This window comes from Onychostoma macrolepis, chromosome 11, assembly GCF_012432095.1.
Source record: "Onychostoma macrolepis isolate SWU-2019 chromosome 11, ASM1243209v1, whole genome shotgun sequence".
Lineage (NCBI taxonomy): Eukaryota > Metazoa > Chordata > Actinopteri > Cypriniformes > Cyprinidae > Onychostoma > Onychostoma macrolepis.
Window position 1 is genome coordinate 17,583,602 of NC_081165.1, and position 17,748 is coordinate 17,601,349.

The 17,748-nt window shown below is 36.7% G+C and overlaps 2 protein-coding genes across 5 annotated transcripts; both read right to left on the reverse strand.

Annotated features, from left to right (window-relative positions):
• Positions 1–492: 492 nt before the first annotated feature.
• mbd1b (methyl-CpG binding domain protein 1b) lies at positions 493–9,874 on the reverse strand. 3 transcript variants are annotated; one of them, XM_058791620.1, is made up of 19 exons: positions 9,778–9,871; positions 9,359–9,471; positions 8,907–9,274; positions 8,629–8,766; positions 7,913–8,036; positions 7,472–7,827; positions 7,290–7,372; positions 7,169–7,200; positions 6,902–7,072; positions 6,397–6,486; positions 4,843–4,905; positions 4,705–4,737; positions 4,538–4,618; positions 4,126–4,290; positions 3,475–3,699; positions 3,314–3,388; positions 3,030–3,122; positions 2,105–2,239; positions 493–2,023 (listed from the first exon to the last, which is right to left on the reverse strand). In XM_058791620.1, exons 3-19 carry the CDS (start codon positions 9,239–9,241, stop codon positions 1,547–1,549), a joined length of 2,676 nt encoding a protein of 891 aa, XP_058647603.1. In that variant the 5' UTR covers positions 9,242–9,274; positions 9,359–9,471; positions 9,778–9,871; the 3' UTR covers positions 493–1,546. The 3 variants fall into 3 exon arrangements, 2 of the variants coding, with proteins under 2 accessions (XP_058647603.1, XP_058647604.1); XR_009273400.1 differs by lacking the exon at positions 493–2,023 and adding an exon at positions 2,745–2,804 and having other exon boundaries at positions 2,165–2,239; XM_058791621.1 differs by lacking the exon at positions 9,359–9,471 and having other exon boundaries at positions 9,778–9,874.
• Positions 9,875–11,367: 1,493 nt separating this feature from the next.
• On the reverse strand, positions 11,368–17,600 carry cxxc1b (CXXC finger protein 1b). Of its 2 annotated transcripts, none has more exons than XM_058791623.1 (15): positions 17,476–17,600; positions 17,323–17,341; positions 16,771–16,886; positions 16,580–16,680; positions 16,347–16,471; positions 15,684–15,839; positions 15,472–15,609; positions 15,192–15,299; positions 14,089–14,267; positions 13,761–13,968; positions 13,518–13,628; positions 13,333–13,382; positions 12,430–12,526; positions 11,756–11,908; positions 11,368–11,680 (listed from the first exon to the last, which is right to left on the reverse strand). In XM_058791623.1, exons 2-15 carry the CDS (start codon positions 17,323–17,325, stop codon positions 11,534–11,536), a joined length of 1,692 nt encoding a protein of 563 aa, XP_058647606.1. In that variant the 5' UTR covers positions 17,326–17,341; positions 17,476–17,600; the 3' UTR covers positions 11,368–11,533. The 2 variants fall into 2 exon arrangements, with proteins under 2 accessions (XP_058647606.1, XP_058647607.1); XM_058791624.1 differs by having other exon boundaries at positions 17,323–17,338; positions 17,476–17,572.
• Positions 17,601–17,748: the final 148 nt, after the last annotated feature.

Here is a 17,748-nt window from a genome sequence, read left to right on the forward strand (position 1 = left end):
AACTGAATGCAGAGGTGCAATTATACTGTGCTATGGCGCCCCCTTTGGTGCATGTGTGTATTGCATAATTGATACATGATACCGCAGGAGGACATTTACATGTGGATGCTGCAGCGACTGTGTACTAAAGCGAGTTTTTGTTCCGACATGCTTTTTAAAGTCCGGCATTTAAATTGAGTTAACGAATGACTCCTTATAAAGACAACACACTACAAACAAAAACAGTTGCTTTCATTACCTATCAAACTAGTGGAAAGAAATCATCCAAAACACACATTTAAACTACTCCACTTGAGTAGCACCTTCACTAAACCTTCCTTTTTTCCAATTTATTCCATTATTTTTTACATTTTGTTGACATATTTGCACTAATTTATGTAATATTTAATTCATTTTCTTACTGTTGACAACACTAACAAAGAGATATCCAGAATTCCCCCTGTAAAAAAAAAAAAAACTTTAACTTTCATATACCAATAAAATACATTTGAGGAAACTTATAATATAAAATTTAATGTATTGTGATTAATTAACGGGCAAAATAAGGTTATATCTATTGCCTTGAGCACATAATGGCAGTCACCCAACGGATAATATGATTTATTAAATAAACAGAAATAAATCAGATTATTTATATGAAAGCACATACAAACATAATTCAAAGTGTTTTGTAACAGAGGAAACAAATTCTGGAAAGCAAAAGACGTTTATAAAAAAAAAAAAACATTCTCGCTATTTTTTTTTTAATCTAATTTCTCTGCCACCACTTGCACTATGTACAAAATTGTCTATCCAAAACGAAAGCAGCCTCATCCCATGTCATACAGCAAATATTAAATCTTTAACAAACATGGATCTTCCACCTGATTAATGCATTCTGAAAAATCCCCCCTGAGAAGTACATAAGCATAACACATGTACAGATATCATTGGTGTGAGGAATTAAACCAAAATGGATGTGAAGCACTATTAAAACTTTAGTGCAAGGCAAGATGTACAGTTAAACTGCTCAATGTTTGATTGTGTAAAACATGCCCATTCACTACCTCCATTTATATGACCAGGATTCAATGAGCATCCTTAGCCATAGTAGGTACCAAAACGTGTCACATATTCTAGGGTAAAAAAACAACAACAACAAAAAACATCTATATGTTTAGTGGTCACTCATTAAAAGGATAGTTCTCTCAAAAATGAACATTATGTCATCATTTACTCACCCTGGTCCTGTTTGTTTGCTTTCAAGAAGGACATACAACATTAGAACAACACCAGGGTCAGTAAATAATGACGTCATTTTTATTTTTGGGCAAACTATCCTGTTAATGTGGGACATAATATTAGTCCTTTTTTTGTGGAATAAAGTAACCAAAAACTGATTCATCAGTCAGTCAATGTAATGCTGGCACCCTTCTGAAACAACAAAAAACAAAACAGTGCTCTAATATTTTTATATTAGAGTTGAAAGATATTCTAGAATAGTTCAAAATTTGAAAATAGAAGATGTATTACTTGAAGACCAATTCCCATGTGCAGAATAGTCTCTCTATACTTTTTGTAGAGTTTTGCATTTTTCACAGCGTTCTGTTTCTGAAAAAACTAGGAAGTCACAGGTAGCTGCCCGTTCAGGAACCACAGGCTCTGACCCAGTTGTGGATTTTTTGTGCCCTGAGCCCTGGCAGATCGAGTACCTTTCTAGGTCCTCAAGGAGCGCAACAATCTCTTTTGTAGTGGCGAGAGAAGACGGGTGACTGTCGTAGAGTCTGTGGGTGGGCAGGAGCGGCTGTCCCTGGACGCTGATGTGGTAGTGGAAGTTGGGCTCGATATGAATGGTGGTGTCTGCCATAGTGGAGCGCTTCGAGCACTGCATCAGCTGTAACTGAGGGCCTTCCACCACAACACAGAACCAGAGGACAGGAAGTACCATGCTACGAAGAGATCTCAGGAGAGGCATCAGTTCATGATTGACATCGATGCCTTGGATGGTAGGGTCACTGTCTGCCATGCTGAATATCTGAGTGATCTGCAAAAGCCAGATGTACATAATCACTGCTACTCCCACGACTTCCATATCACACACCATATGCCTAAAACAGCTTCTTACCGACGGACAAGACTCGTCCTCCTGTTGCTCTTCTTGGCATGGTTCCTGACCTGCCAAACCTTGTGATCGATTCCCTACCCTCAAACTGTCTCCAGGGCAGTGTGGTGGAACTGCCATAGGAAGAAACTCTGGTCTCTAAATAAATGGGAAGTGGAAATAAATATATAGTATATAGTAAAATATGTATATACATGATATATACGGTTAAAATCATTACTCGAATCTCGTAACTTTAAAATTTACAATTTAAAATAATTCCTGTGATGGAAAAGCTGAATTTAACATGTTTTGTGTCACATGATCCTTCAGAAATCATTCCGATTTGGTGCTCAAGTCAGCATTCTTATTATTATTCATGTTAAAAACAGTTGTGCTGCCTAATATGTTTGTGGAAATTGTTCTAAAAGTTTTGTATGTTTGAACAGAAAGTTCAAAAGAATGGCATTTGTTTAAAATAGAAATCGTTTGCAACATTCCAAATGTTGGAATATTAATTTCTTTAAAACGTTATTTTTTATAGATGTTACAAATATTTATCTAAAGGCCATGCATTACTGTTATTTTCAGACTTGTTTTCTAAAGATAATGTGAAAGAAAACAGGACTTTATTGTCAAGACAACCAAAAATCAATGTAATTACTGAAACACTGCATTCTCATTCAGCTTTGAAGTCTGCCTTCTGCACCTCATTTTTTCATCTCTGCGTGGGAATAATATCAGAAGTGTACAGCTATGCATACACACTGGTTATATCAAACACTGATTGGTAAAACTACAATCTTGAATTTATTTTACTTTCACCACCCAACCTACGGTAAGACAGCACCTCAGATAACCGTACTGGCTTACAGTTTACTTCCCACTTGCTAATCTTTGTTTGTTTTTATTTGTTTAAGCTGAAAACAGACAGGCATAAGGAGCTTACCGCAGACAGAAGGGCTCTGCTACTGATGCCACTGCCTTGAAGCCCGTTTTCTTTGATCATCTCCGCCCGTCCTATGTGCAGCTGGGGGCTCATCTTCTCAAGAGATAGGGATGACAGACATGAGATACGAACATATTTATATAGGTCTGTTCAAATAAATGCAACACAAAGCAAATAAGCTTAGTTATGTCTAGGGAAAACTGCTCTGGGATTCATTTAATGAATCATTCTAACTTGATTAATATTATACGGGTATTATATTCATTTTCATGGTGAAAACATACCTCAACTTTGTGTGGATTGTAGAGTGGGAGATTGTTCATCAAATGACTGTTAGCAACATCAGCATAAACATAAGCCTAAATCAACAAAAATAAAACCAAGAAGAAAAAGTTATTGAGAGCAAACCGGAACAAGCGGAAACGCTTTAAGGACTCTGGAATACCTTTCTATTGTGATTGGGATGAAGGAGCCTGTTCCGATTCAGCACCTGGGCAATACTCGAGGAAGCCTTTGGCACATATGATTCAGCCTCGTTATCTGAAACCTCAAAATCCCACAACTTTTTGGACCTGGGTCTACCACGTCCATATGTGTACCGTGGCCTGCCGTGTGTAACCCAGCCCTGAGAGAAAAGCATCTCCGCTTCATCCATGGGCAGCAAATGCTTCTGTTAAACACAAACATTGAGACAAGATTATCATTTTTTTTGCACAATTACTGAACATGTAACAGATACGTAATAATACGGAAGAATCATAAGGGATTTAACTGTTGTTTCGATTCCACTAAACTACACTTTGTCACACTTGACCAAAATACACACAGTATTTTAAAAGAACAAGCTTATAGAAGTCATTCATTTTCAACAAGTTAAATTCTCTCTAAATAGTCAAAATTCACTCTCAATAAACAGATAAGCATGTTATATACTATATTACATAAAAACATTACTACATTATTATATGAACCAAAAAAAGACAAGATTTAGTGGACAACTAAAGGTTTCAAAATAACGCACCATAAAACACCACTCTCATTCATATGAAAAAGTCAACACAAATAATACAATTAAAATTATATTATGGAAGCCCACCATAGCCTCTCTTTGGCACTGTCGCAGACGGCATTTCTGTCTTTTTTTATTTCTGCCTCCAAACTTGGGTTTGTCCATGCAAAAATCACAGCTTCCACAGTCTGTACGGCGAACACAACCTTTACACTTCCCACAGGAACGGCGACGTACTTTTGGTACACCCATCTGCAAATCAAGAAAACAAAAATCACTATTTGAAGAATATTCAGGACACTGTTTTAAGTCTCCGATTACATCTGGCTGTATTAAACATTTGCAGCTTAAGCCATGAAAATGTCTTAAAAAATGCAATATAGCCCAACTAAGAAGAGAACAAATACTTGTGAATCTCTTCAAGCAATGTGCATATCTGTGATCAAGGCACTTGGATCACGTTACTGCAGTGTATTTAACTGGCTAGCTAGAACTCTACCTCATCCAGGCCATTGTCACCATCATTACCCCCAAAGAACATAGACAGATCCTCTGAGTCACTGTACTGCAGATAGGAGCTCTGCTTACAGGAAAACAACATTTAGATATAGTTGTTCTACAGGAATCCCTCAGATTACTCCGAGAGATTATTTATTAGACGGTTACCTGTGATTCCTCAAAATCTTCTGACACTGAGGGCTGAAAAATAAAAGAAGAGGGAGACTGAATGATTCAAACTTTTCTACAAGCCTAATGAAGCACTGTGTGAAAAGAACATTGTAGTTTAAAGCATTTTATGCTCACTTGTGAAATATTTGAAGTTGTGCTTAATGATCTGGCCGTGTTTGGAAACTGCCATTCTGATGCCTGTGGATTAGATAAAGATGAGTAAAGATTATTTGATCATTAGACACAGAGTAACTCAAAGTTACTGTTCAAAAGCCTGTAATCAGCATATTAAAATGATTTCTGAAGAACATGTAACAGCAGGAGTGATGGCTGCTGAAAATTCTGTTTAGCCATCACAGGAATAAATTGTGTTTTAAAATATATAAAAGTAGCAAACTGTTTAATTATTAAAATTATAATAATATTTAACAATATTGCCATTTTAATGTATTTTTAATCAAATAAATGTAGCCTTGGTGAGCATAAAAGACTTTCTTACCAACCCCAAACTTTTAAACAATCAAGTAATTCATGAAAATGTGTGGATTTCATTGTGCATTTAATTTATGGCACAAATGCCACGTGGAAACAAAAGTACAATGTAAAAAGACACCAGTGGGGGCAGTACAAAACTGAGGTTCTGACAAAGTCAGTCACCCGGATCCTGTCCATATCCAGCCCAGATGGTGGATCTCTACAGCCCTGAATGTCAGCGGAGATCAGAACAACTAGATGAGCCCCAGAGACAGATCCCCAGTGAAGACCTTGTCTCCTAGACGGCCATCGGGTCAAGACCTCAAGAACCAGATGAGCCCTCAGCACAAACTGCTGGTTTGTCTGGTCAGAGGAGAACTGGCCCCCCGACTGAGCCTGGTTTCTCCCAAGGTTTTTTTCTCCATTCTGTCACCGATGGAGTTTTGGTTCCTTGCCGCTGTCACCTCTGGCTTACTTAGCTGTGGACACTTAATTTCCAGCGATATCGTCGACTTGATTGCACAAATACTATTAGAACTGAGCTGAGCTGGATGATGGCATCACTGAATTCAATGATCAACTGCCTTTAACTGAAAATTGAGTGTTTACTATTGTCCTTTTGCATTACCGACACTCTATTTTCCTATCCGATACTGTAAAGCTGCTTTGACACAATCTGTATTGTTAAAAGTGCTATATAAATAAAGGTGACTTGACTTCACAAAGCCATCAAACAAAACAGATCATGCCGACGATGCCGGAAAGTCATTTGCATGTGAAAGTAGAAACGCGTTCAATTCAGACGAAATTTCTGGGCTGAATATAACGTGCACATTTGGGCCCGACAATAGCCTCCACAATGTCATCGCTCGTGAGATGCAGGCTGTGTAATGCGTGTAATTTTTTTTTTTTTTATCACTTAGATTATGGCCATTTGATTATAGCAGTGTCCAGTGTTTCCAATACATTGAGGTATTTGTGTCGGCTCGTCACAATATAAAAACTGACCGCCACAAATAGATTTCCAAAAGGCTTATACTTCGTTGAATAAACTGAGCACTGCACGTTCCAAAATTACAATTTTTATATGAATGTATCTTCGAGAAGAACTGACCATCTTCAGAAAAGCTTTGATGTAATTTTCATTTAGTCTTTCCTGTAATGCCTGATAAAGTAGCATTTGTAAACAAAGGCTTATTTGATTACAGCCATTACCAGGGAAACCGCTACTTCTCCCGCTCCAACAGCGCCTCCTGCTGGCAGAGAATGAATTTGCATTTGCAAGTCTGGGGGAAACGCTGGTGTCTGTCAGCAAACATAAACAAAAAGCATGCTTCAGAACTGTTTTGAGAAGGTGCTTCAGTTGAGCAATGTATTATTACTATGAATTAGGCTACTACTATTACTATCTTGTAACCTGCACTAATCATTTACTCAAACTCTCTATTATGAGATGAAGGGGGGGTGGGGTGGGGAGAAAAACAGCCAAACATATCGGACATCAGCTGACCTGATTTCTAAGTATCGGCCAGAGAAAAACCCATATCGGTCGACCTCTAGCTTGACACTGCAAGTGTGGGCAATGGTTCAAACACTTTCTAAGGCCACTTATTATTTAGAATATTGTAACAGTTTAATTATATTCTTATTCTTACACAAATGTCCTTACATAATATAGAATATCATCTACTGACTATAAAAAAATAATAATAATAATTACCTTTACAGCCCTGTCTTTACGGATGGGGCGCAAACACTTCCGTTTGCGACACTTAACGACTTTACGAGAGTGGATATTAAGTCGAAGGCGTAGCCGACCATTTCTGCAACTAACACATTTTCCACAGTCCACAGAATTTTGGCAAGCCCGGCATCGGCCACATGGAACCCGCTAAGAAAAAAAAAAAGAAAAAAACAAAGTAATGTGTTTTTATTTGTAAGGCAACATTTCATAAAGCCAAAAAAAAAACCCAACATAAAAACGTACCTTTTTGTAGGGTTTTCTTCGTCTTACTATTGCTAAACCAACAGAGAAAAAAAAACAACACCAACAATAATGTTAGCTTGCACTCACAAATTTGAAAATAAATGACTACATTTTGACTTACATGCGTTATCCTCTAGCCTGCAATTCTGGCACAAAGTTTGTCCCTCTTCAAAAGTATAGGTTTTATGACATTTTAGGCAGACACTGAGTACAAACAAAAAGAACAGAGTGAAGAAAGACATTATCACCACTGTTTTTGACATTTAGGCTATAGTGTAAGAAAAAAAAAAAAACACTCCCTACCCAAAAAATTTTTGTGGATTTCCACTGGCACCATTGACGGGCCTATCTGGGGCCACAGACACTGAACCGCCCAAAGGAGGAGGAGGAGTTGGTTTCGCAGAATCTTCAGTCAGATCAACAGTAAGTTGTGCAGCGGCACTTGGTAAAGCGGTATCGGTCTCAGGACTAGCATAGGTACTGCATTTTGGCGTGGTCACTGTATTGGCACCCTTTTGGACTGAATATGAGCCGAACTTCGGAGCCGTCCCATAGCTGAGACTAGCTGAAGATCCTGGATTACCGCCGCCTGTATCTGCTAATTCATTTGGAAAACCAGGTACAGAAAAGTGTGCCTGGGGAGAATCCGGTTTCCTTCTCTATGGATACCAGAACGTAGGTATTAATGGGAAATATGTGAATAAATTGAAGCCAAAAATGAAGAGAGCATGTTGAACATCTCACCTTTCTTCTTCGAGGCCCTTCACCAAGAAACTGGCCCGTTTTAAAATCAAAATTTGTGAGGTCCACAGATTCACTTATATATTTCACAAGCTCAACCCTACTTCTTACTTTATGACCTCTTGGACTGAAAGGAAAAAATAATAATAAAATGAATGAGTGATGCAAAATGAAAGTGCCACACCATTTACTCACCAATGGATCCTCTGCAGTGAATGGATGCCAGAGTCCAAACAACTGATAAAAACATCACAATAATCCACACGACTAAATATGCACAGATCAAGCAACATTTACAAGCAAAAACTGTCAATATTTTGATGTGAGCGGACAAAAGCGGATGGACTTTTTATCTGGAGGACGTGTTATTACACTCACATTTTGGCCACAAGCAATGGTTTAACATTAAAATGCCTTACAAACATGCAGCTTTTAACTTCACAAGACATTAATTGATAAACTGGAATTGCGTGGATTACTTGTGGATTGCTGTGATGTTTTAATCAGCTGTTTGGACTCTCATTATGACAGCACCCATGCGTTCACTGCAGACGATCTATTAGTGAGCAAGTGTTGTAATGCTAAATTGATCCAAATCTGTACATATGGGGAAAAAAACTAATTTATCTACATCTTGAATGTTCTGAGGATGAGTACATTTTAAGCAAATTTTCATTTCTGGGTGAACTATTCCTTTAATTGAGCCGTTTTTACGATACCTCATATAGTATGTATCACTGCGTCCTTCACTGGTGCCTGACCGACGAAAAACCTGTTTGCGTTTCCATCCTTGCCCTAATGACGGCCAATCTTCCCATTCTTCATCTACCTCGCATTGGGCTCTCCTTCTCGGTCTCCTAGAAGAAAAAGTAAAACATACATCTGTTTTAGATTAAAAAATAGTAAAGTGCATAAAAGGAAAATGTATTCGTTTTCTAGAACTCATCAAAGTTTGCTGCGAGGTGTTAAATTAGTAGAATCCAGGTCATGTACATACCCAACACCTCTGCCACCTCTCTCTCCAGTGCTTTTCCTAACACTAACCACACTTCCGCTCCATTCGCTCCCCGCAAGGCTCTCTACTTCTCCATCAACACTCTGGGAATCATCACAGTCTTCTTCGAGGGGCTCCAACCAGTCACAAGGTGGTTTGTCGATGTCTTTTGAAGACTCGCCCTCCTTCTCAGTTACAGCTTCCTCTTTGTTTTCATCTGTGACATGATTCTGAATGCCTGTGCTTTCTGTGGGCTCTTTGCTTTCCTCTGTATTTGCATCTTTGACTTCGGTTGTTGGTTCTGCAGGTGCCTCAGCCGCTACTTCCTCTGTTTCCATGTTAGTAAAGCCTCCCTGTTCTTCTTATTACAGCTGCAATAAGGAAATACACATTAGTGTGGCTACACTCAGATACAGTGTTGTAAGCAGCAAACAATCCTTGTTTAGTTCTTCTACCTTCCAGCACTGTAAATCATCTACTTTTTGACCATCTGAAGCTCGTTCATTTTAATAACGTTGAAGTATCTGAATAATCCCTTTGCAATATATTATGCATTCAGCTCAGACACCTGCAACAGAATCCAACAGTCAGCTGACTGCCTATTGTTGCTCTTCGTATAAATACCAAACGTTTTATTTATTAAACCACGACTTTTGATGCAAAAAATGCTGTCTAGGTAGTCAGCAAACTAGGTTTTGAGACACAGCCTAACACGTATTAGCGCCAATACTTAGCGTGATAGCTAAAGTGTTAGCAAACGCGAAATGACAGTAAATAAAACAGTTATTGAGATTTACCAGGACTTTTTGCTGTTTTTAACGGTCATGTTAAACTTAAATCATAAATACGAATCAGCCATTTTTTAAAAACCTACCTGTAAACCCTTCAACAATCCTCACATTGATATATTTTAAATACTGAAACAGGAGAGGGACCGGAAGTGCTGTTGTAACCCGGAAACACGTGACTCGAGTATTTTGAATAAATAAAGCTCTCTCTCTCTTTTCTTTTTAAAATAATTGCCATAAAGAACATACAAAAAACCAATGCCAGTGGTGAGTGCAATTGAGAATACAATTATTAGTTACAAAATCAGGAAAATATTATGAAAATGACACAATGAGACAGTTTTAAGGGCTTTGGAATTGTTGGATGTAAGAAGAGTGTCCAGGTAGGTTTTTTACGGTCCTTACAGAAAACAGGAAAGTAGGGCTTGGCACCTTGAAACTTACATTTGTGTAAAAAATAATTTTGTAAGAAAAATAAATGTTTATCAAATAATATTTGTCCTTGTCTTCTTTAGTAAAGTTATGACAACCAAATAAGACAGATTTATATAACAAACAGAAACTCTGTGAAGTAAAAGCATGTACAAAAATCCTTCCAAAATAAATGAGTATATGTACATTCCCAAAAAAGATGGCACATGGATTCATCTTCAGCCCCACAAAAGTAGCATAAAAAAAAATAATATAAAGCTTAACAGGGTAAAATATGAAGTAATTTGTAAGAAACATCCTTTACCTTATTAGTTTTTAAATATTTAGATGACAAAGTCCACACTTTCTTCCATGGAATGTTTCTGTACAGGCCATTCCAGTGGGACACAATATATGGGAGAGAAGTTATCTCAGCCTGAAACAGTTGTCTAATTCTTTTGTTCCGACAGATAAAAAACAAATCTTCCCAATCACTGTATCGAAAGGATGACTCATTGACAAAGAAAATTGGGATCTAGCAGAGCCCTTGAGAAGAGTTATGGCCCCACAGGGAATGGCGTCCATTACAATGGCGAACTCTCGAGGAGTGACAGGAATATTATATTTACTCAGAAACTCTGAATAAGAATATAAGTAACCATCAGTTTAATAACTGAGAAAATAGAATAATATTATTATTGACCCAATTTGGGAAAAACAAAGATTTACTTTTATATCATCATTATTCCAAATAAAACTGAGGACTAAAATGATGTTTATAGATCAGATGTCACGCCAAAAGCACTTATGAAAATTTAATAATTTAAGAGGCAATTTAGTGATATTGTAATTACATAATAAGAAAGGAAGACCTCCCATGCTCACATCTCAAAAAGCTAGATTGATGTTGCGCTGCTTGCAGAAGTAACATGAATCTCTGAATTTCGTCGTTTTTTTATATTTTGCTTTTCTTAAATGGCATTTAATATGTATTCATCATTCAATTTTTCTGACTTCTAGATCCCACTGTATATATATGATACATTGAAAAACTGCTATTAACCCCTAGCCGTGGTAATAAAAAGTAGGCTAAAATACTTCACATCATTAAACTTAAAAAAAAAAAAACATTTCTATTGTGTAATTTTATAAGTCTAATTGTTATTTTGTCTCAGTTCTGAAAGCTTGTTTTACCAAGACAAATTCCTTGTAAGCATACATCAATATAGTATAAATAAAAATAACTAAAATTAAGGCAAGAAACCTAAGGATCACAACAAAAAATTTTAATATAGTAAATAAATCAATGCAGACTGAAAGAGACACACGAAGAGAGATTTAATATGAATGACATCATCCAAATAGTGACAAATATACAATATGAAAAGTATACAAATATAAAAATATTTTGAGCACAGATTGTTGGCATGGCTATCTGTCTTTGCTGCTGCGGAGGTCAGTGGTCAGCGGGTCATGCTGGATGGTCTGGTGGAGCATCAGGGCCAGTAGTCCTGCTCTGTTGGTCATGGCCGTCCTCACATTGCGTTCTTGTTCAAATAACTCATCCAGCTTGTACCACTGTTTGGAGGGGAAAAATATGAGTTATATTAATTAAGATAACACTGAAAATAAGTTTTGAAGAACTTGACTGACCACTCTGACACGCTCCAGGTCCACCTCCGCCCGTCTGAGCTTCTCCCAGCTGTAATGCTTGTTGCACTTGCGTTTCGAGACTCTGCAATAATCTCCAGTCGGCTCAAACACATTACGTACTAGTGGACATCCACACACCTCATCTGCTGAGACCTGAGAAGACAGAAACAGTGAACTCAAATCCTGTTATGAAGAGATGCCTGAAGACGCGGTTAGATCCCCCTTATCAGACAAACCCAATTCAGGTCTTGCAGTCTCCACTAATGAGCTGATGAGTTGAATCAAGTGTGTTAGATAGACAAACAGGTTTGAAAAAGCCTGGTTTAGGGGGTGTTTACACGGCACCGTTTTCAACTAAAAACTGAAAACTTTATATGAGTTTTGGCCATTCATTTACACGACAATGGAGCATTTTTGAAAACAGGTTTCTGAAAACAATACATTCTGTGTCGTTTCTGTATAAAACAACTGCTGGCCTGGCATAAGTACTACAGCGTCTTTAGTCATTTTGCAGATCTGTGTGAACGAGGGTCGTTTTGACAGTGTTGTTGTCTGAATGTGAAACCTTTCAAAAATGCAAAGGAAAAACTTTTCCATTCTCAGTACAATCACTGATGTGTAAACAAACCCTTAGTTTGAGCAGAAATACTGTGAGAACATCACTAAACTCTCACCTTTGGATCTCTGGAATGTTCTGGACATAAAACTTGGAGTCTCTTGCAGTATGTTTTACTCTGAGGGTTGTAAACATCACAGAACAGTCTTGTTGCCCTATTAGAAGAGAGAGAAAAATTATATATGTGACCCTGGACCACAGGGTTTTTACGTCGCTGAGGTATATTTGTAGCAATAGCCAAAAATACATTGTATGGGTCAAAATTATCCATTTTTCTTTTATGCTAAAAATCATTAGGATATTAAGTAAAGATCATGTTCCATGAAGATATTTTGTACATTTCTTACCATAAATGTATGAAAACTATTTTTGATTAGTAATATACATTGCTAAGAACTTCATTTGGACAACTTTAAAGGCGATTTTCTCAATATTTGGATTTTTTTTGCACCCTCAGATTCCAGATTTTCAAATAGTTCAGCCAAATATTGTCCGAACCTAACAAACCATACATCAATGGAAAGCTTATTTATTCAGCTTTCAGATGATGTATGAATCTCAATTTTGAAAAATTGACACTTAAGACTAGTTTTGTGGTCCAGGGTCTCATATTATATATTTAAAAAATATATATTAATTTTATTGTTTTGAGCCTTGCCATAAAATTATTATTTTTTTTAAATCAATTAAGATGAAAAACCATTTGTGAAGTATTTGATTTACTGTATATATTTTAAAAAAAAGTCATTATCATATGTATATAATAATAAAATACACATTTTTTGAAATTCCAAAAAAAACAATTGTATTATATACACCATATATTTTTGGTCAAACTCTGCCCATCCATAAAGCAAGTAAAGGAAGTATATCAAGAAAACTAAGTGACCAAAGGATATACATACACATTCATTCAAAACTGCTGTACTGTATAATAACAACTGATATACAGCCCTCTTACCCTTCTATTCTGGTTGGGAAAATGGAACCAAAAGAGGTCTGGCTTTCATACTGTTAAAATAATATATCAAGTGTTAGTGTAATACAAACAAATTTTGTTTTAAGAGATACCACATGGGACAAAAAAATCCACTATTCAATAAATCACTAATCAACAAATAGGCTCAGAAAACAAAATATATTCACCTTGGCATAGCATCTCTCCATATGCCTCAGCGCCACCTTGGGGTTAATGGGGTGACTACAGGAAACACAGAAGATCTGAAGGTCTGTGTCCTCACTGTCCGTTTCATTCACCTGCAAGACAAGACATTAGCTAGCTCGCACTAATAAACATATGAGATCCCTAAAACACACAAATTCCATCTTATACTAATCACTCTACAAAATTCAGTGACATTAGCATAAGAAAGTTTGCTGGAAACTCACATCCTCATCCTGTTGGACCACCTGCTGCTTGGCTTTGGCAATGATGCCCTCAAGCTCATGGAAACGGCGCTCCATCTCGGCGAGGCGCATCCGTGCAGCCTGCTGCTCCCTGCGGATGCGCTCCAGCTGTTTTTTGCCCTGTTCCTCAGCGATGCAGGGGCTCTGCTGCCACTGCTGGATGCGCTGTGGGAGGATCTCGTAGATGCGGCTGCACAGATCAGCAAACCAATAAATCAATACAATCTTTTCAAAACACATTAAATTGGTATTGGTATAACATTGCGTGACTGTTCCATGCTGGTTGGCTGCACTTAATGAAATAACCTACTTGGCGGCCAGCTTCATGCCACAGTCCTCAGAGCAGTATTTTGAGTTTGGACGTGCTGACTCGATACAATTTGGCCCCAGGCACTGTTGCAGGTCTCCTCCATGTCTGCCATCTCCTCTCTCGCTGTGCCTCAAACGATCACGGTGCTTCTGTTTCTGCTTGTGGCGACGGGACTCTTTCTGTGAAAGATGAGCACAATTATGGGATGAGCAAACAATTCTGAAGAATGCTGGTAAGCAAACAGTTTCTAGTCCTCACTGACTGCCATAGTATTTTGCTGCATACTATAGAACTCAGTGGGGACCAAAAACTGTTTGGTTAACAACATTCTTCAAACTATTTTCTTATATGTTCAACCAAAGAAAGAAACTCATACAGGTTTGGAATAACTTGAGGGAGAATAAATTATCATTTTCATTACTAGGTGAACTATCCCTTCAACCCACGTTATGCTCTGGTCATTTTGACTTTCTGAAAATGCCAGTTAATATTACTCCAATGGACTAAAATTTTCTTACCTTCCTCATAAAGGGTATAACAACATAATCCAAAAAATATTAAGTAATTTTTGTGGTTTTTGGGAGAGGGGAGGGGGGGGATTACATTTGTGATGCTCCCAGTCAAAAATGACCAGCCTACAAAAAAAAAAAAAAAATAATAATAATAATATTGCACAAATAATATTACCAATTATTGGTTTTAATCTTTTTATCAACTTGTTTTCTTTTAATTAGCACAGGTTTTATATTTCTTTTTGGAACTGATTGATTGTAGGCCTCTCTAAACATTAATCTTTTACACCTCAGTTTTTGAGTGAACATTGCCATAATCACAATTAATACTTTTCTCATTCAAAATTGAGGCGTGTACAAGCAGATCAAGGAGACCAACAATCAATCAGTTCCAAAAAGAAATACAAAACCTGTACACACTGAAAGAAAAGCTGACAAAAAGATTGAATCTAAGATTTGGCGATGATATAGCATATTAAGAGATTTACAAGCAATTTTCTTTTTACAAGCAATTTTGGACCAGGAACATCAAATTTGGTAAAGGAATGTCAGCATAGAACAAGGGTTAAGGAACAGTGTTTCTCATTGTACCTTTTTGTCAAATTTTTTGTCTCTCCTCTTGACGTGCTTGACTTTTATAGCTTTCTTGCGTGGGACAGGGCTGTAAAGTGGGCCATCTTCATCATCACTGCCCCATGACTTAAAAAAAAAAAAGGGTGAGGTTTATGAGTGCAAGACCTATAGCATCATGCCCATCAAGCATGTCTCACAAAAAAAAATTCAGGTTAAAATATATATTATAACCTGACAAGAGTTCAAAGAAATGTATATACTAAGTGGTTGTGGTAGAGCAACAGCAATTAGCAGTTACCGCATTTCTGTCCTTGTAATGCTCATATGGCTCCATATCGTTCTCATCATAATCATCGGAGTATCGTCTATTCCTGTGCATTATATTGTCCTTCCTTTCACACAGAGAATACTCCTCGTCTCGAACACGCAGCATTTTCTGCAAAAACATTGTGAGAGCAAATTGACTACAAAACAAAAACAAAATGATAAACCACTTAAATATAAACTTACCCGTGCACGGACAACACACTGCCTTAGACGACATTTTTGACGGATCTTGTTTGGGCCGCCAAATTTCTTCATGTCCTTACAGAAGTCGCATTGACCACAGTCCTCCGTCCTAGTGCAGGGTTCACATTCACCGCACATACGGGCAGAGCGCTTCACCTGGAATGCAGTTCGTAGACAATAATATTTTTTACCTTTGTTCTTTAATAAATGTAATAATTACATGCAGGTTTAATGGACATTACAAGGTATATTTAAGGGCTGGAGAATTATTTTATATATATATTTTTATTTTTATTTTTTTTTATTAAATTTAAATGTATTTATTACATTTATTAAATTTATTTATTAAAAATTTAATTCTTGATTATTATTTTATTAATTTTCTTATTTGAATTTTGTTTTTAAATAAATCAAGTTCCATAATAGTCAAAAATCTAAATAATCAAATGAGATTAAATATGATTTTTGAAGTATTTAATTCAGTGCATATTTGCAAAAATAGGCATTATCACATGGTTATTATTAAAAATATATATATTTTAAAAAGTTTCTTTTTTCTAGGAAAATTAGTATGGTAATATATATACCAAATTTTGGTCAGATTACCCACCCATAATGCAACAGAAAATGACATCATAAAAGGCAAACTTGAGAAACACTAACTTTAGATCCTCGCCGCTTATCGATCTTGTACTCTGGAGTGCTGGATCGTTTTTCAACTCTCTCTGGCTCAACGTCTTTATCGCGGTTCTTTTTCCGATACCGTATTGAAAGAGATGGATCCAATTCTAAGAGATGAAGAATATTTTAGAATGAATTAACACATATTCTAACACAACATAGTGTGTTCAAGTGCATGTTTCAATATTTTGAGGTGAAAGTCTTTAGTCACTGACTCTGACACTGTTGGCAGTACCACTCCCTGATCGCTTTGGCCATCTTCTCTGTCACATTTATACAGTGACCATGGAACCACTCGTTGCAGTTGTCACAACCACTATGAGAAAAAGATTTGATGAAAACTTCAGCACTCTGTTTGGACACATACGCCTGTTATGTGATACTTGGTTGGAGAGATTTGTCTTACATCATGAAGCAGTTTATGTCTGGTTTTCGACAAATGCAGTAGAGAGGAGCATTCTCTGCATCTACTACAGCCTTGACCATAGATGGAGTCCGGTCTATATCAGACATCTCGCTGTCCTATAACGACAGAGACAATACAATGAAAATATCGACACACCAGGTAGCTAATAACGGAAAAGTGTTTACAAATAAATGAACTATAACAAGCTACACTTAATGGAAATAACAACAGATTCAAAGACGATGGCACCCCACACTGGAAATCAGAAGCAATAAATAATAACAAAAATAAAAATAATAAAAGACATTAATTTGACACAAAAAGTACTTATTTACCACAGTTCAATATCAGTAAGTCACAATACATGCTAGCATGATAGCACACTTGTTAATAACAAAACCGATTACGTTATTTACTCCTGTTTACAATACAGTTAGTTAAATAATGCGTTGTTTAATTTGTAACAATTGTTTTTAGAGAATTTATCTTTTGTTTTATTTTGACTGCTCAAGTTGCAGCTAAAATGCTATCAAATCATAATAGCAGACTTACCATCGCTGCTCCCCGCCTTCTGGAAGATCCGATCAAACAGAGTAAATGAAGACTGATTAAGACAATACTTCAATGCATAAACACGTCTGTATCCTGAATGTCCCGACCTTGATAACAGTAAAATTCCTAACACAATGAACCGATATTACAAACCTTATAGTTGTTACATCGATCAGTGGCTAACAGCGTCTTTTCTGTCTGTTTGGGCAGAAGGTTGCTTGTCATAATAAAAGTCCTCACCGGGGAAAAGCTATGTTCATTTTCTCAGTCGTTTACAGACGAATAAATACCTAATAATCCATGTGTTTTCTGTTACTGTTTTATAATAAACAACAGCAATAATAGTAATAAAAACAACAACAGTATAAACAAGGATACACATTATTATTAATATTATTATTAGTAATTATATTATTATTATTATTT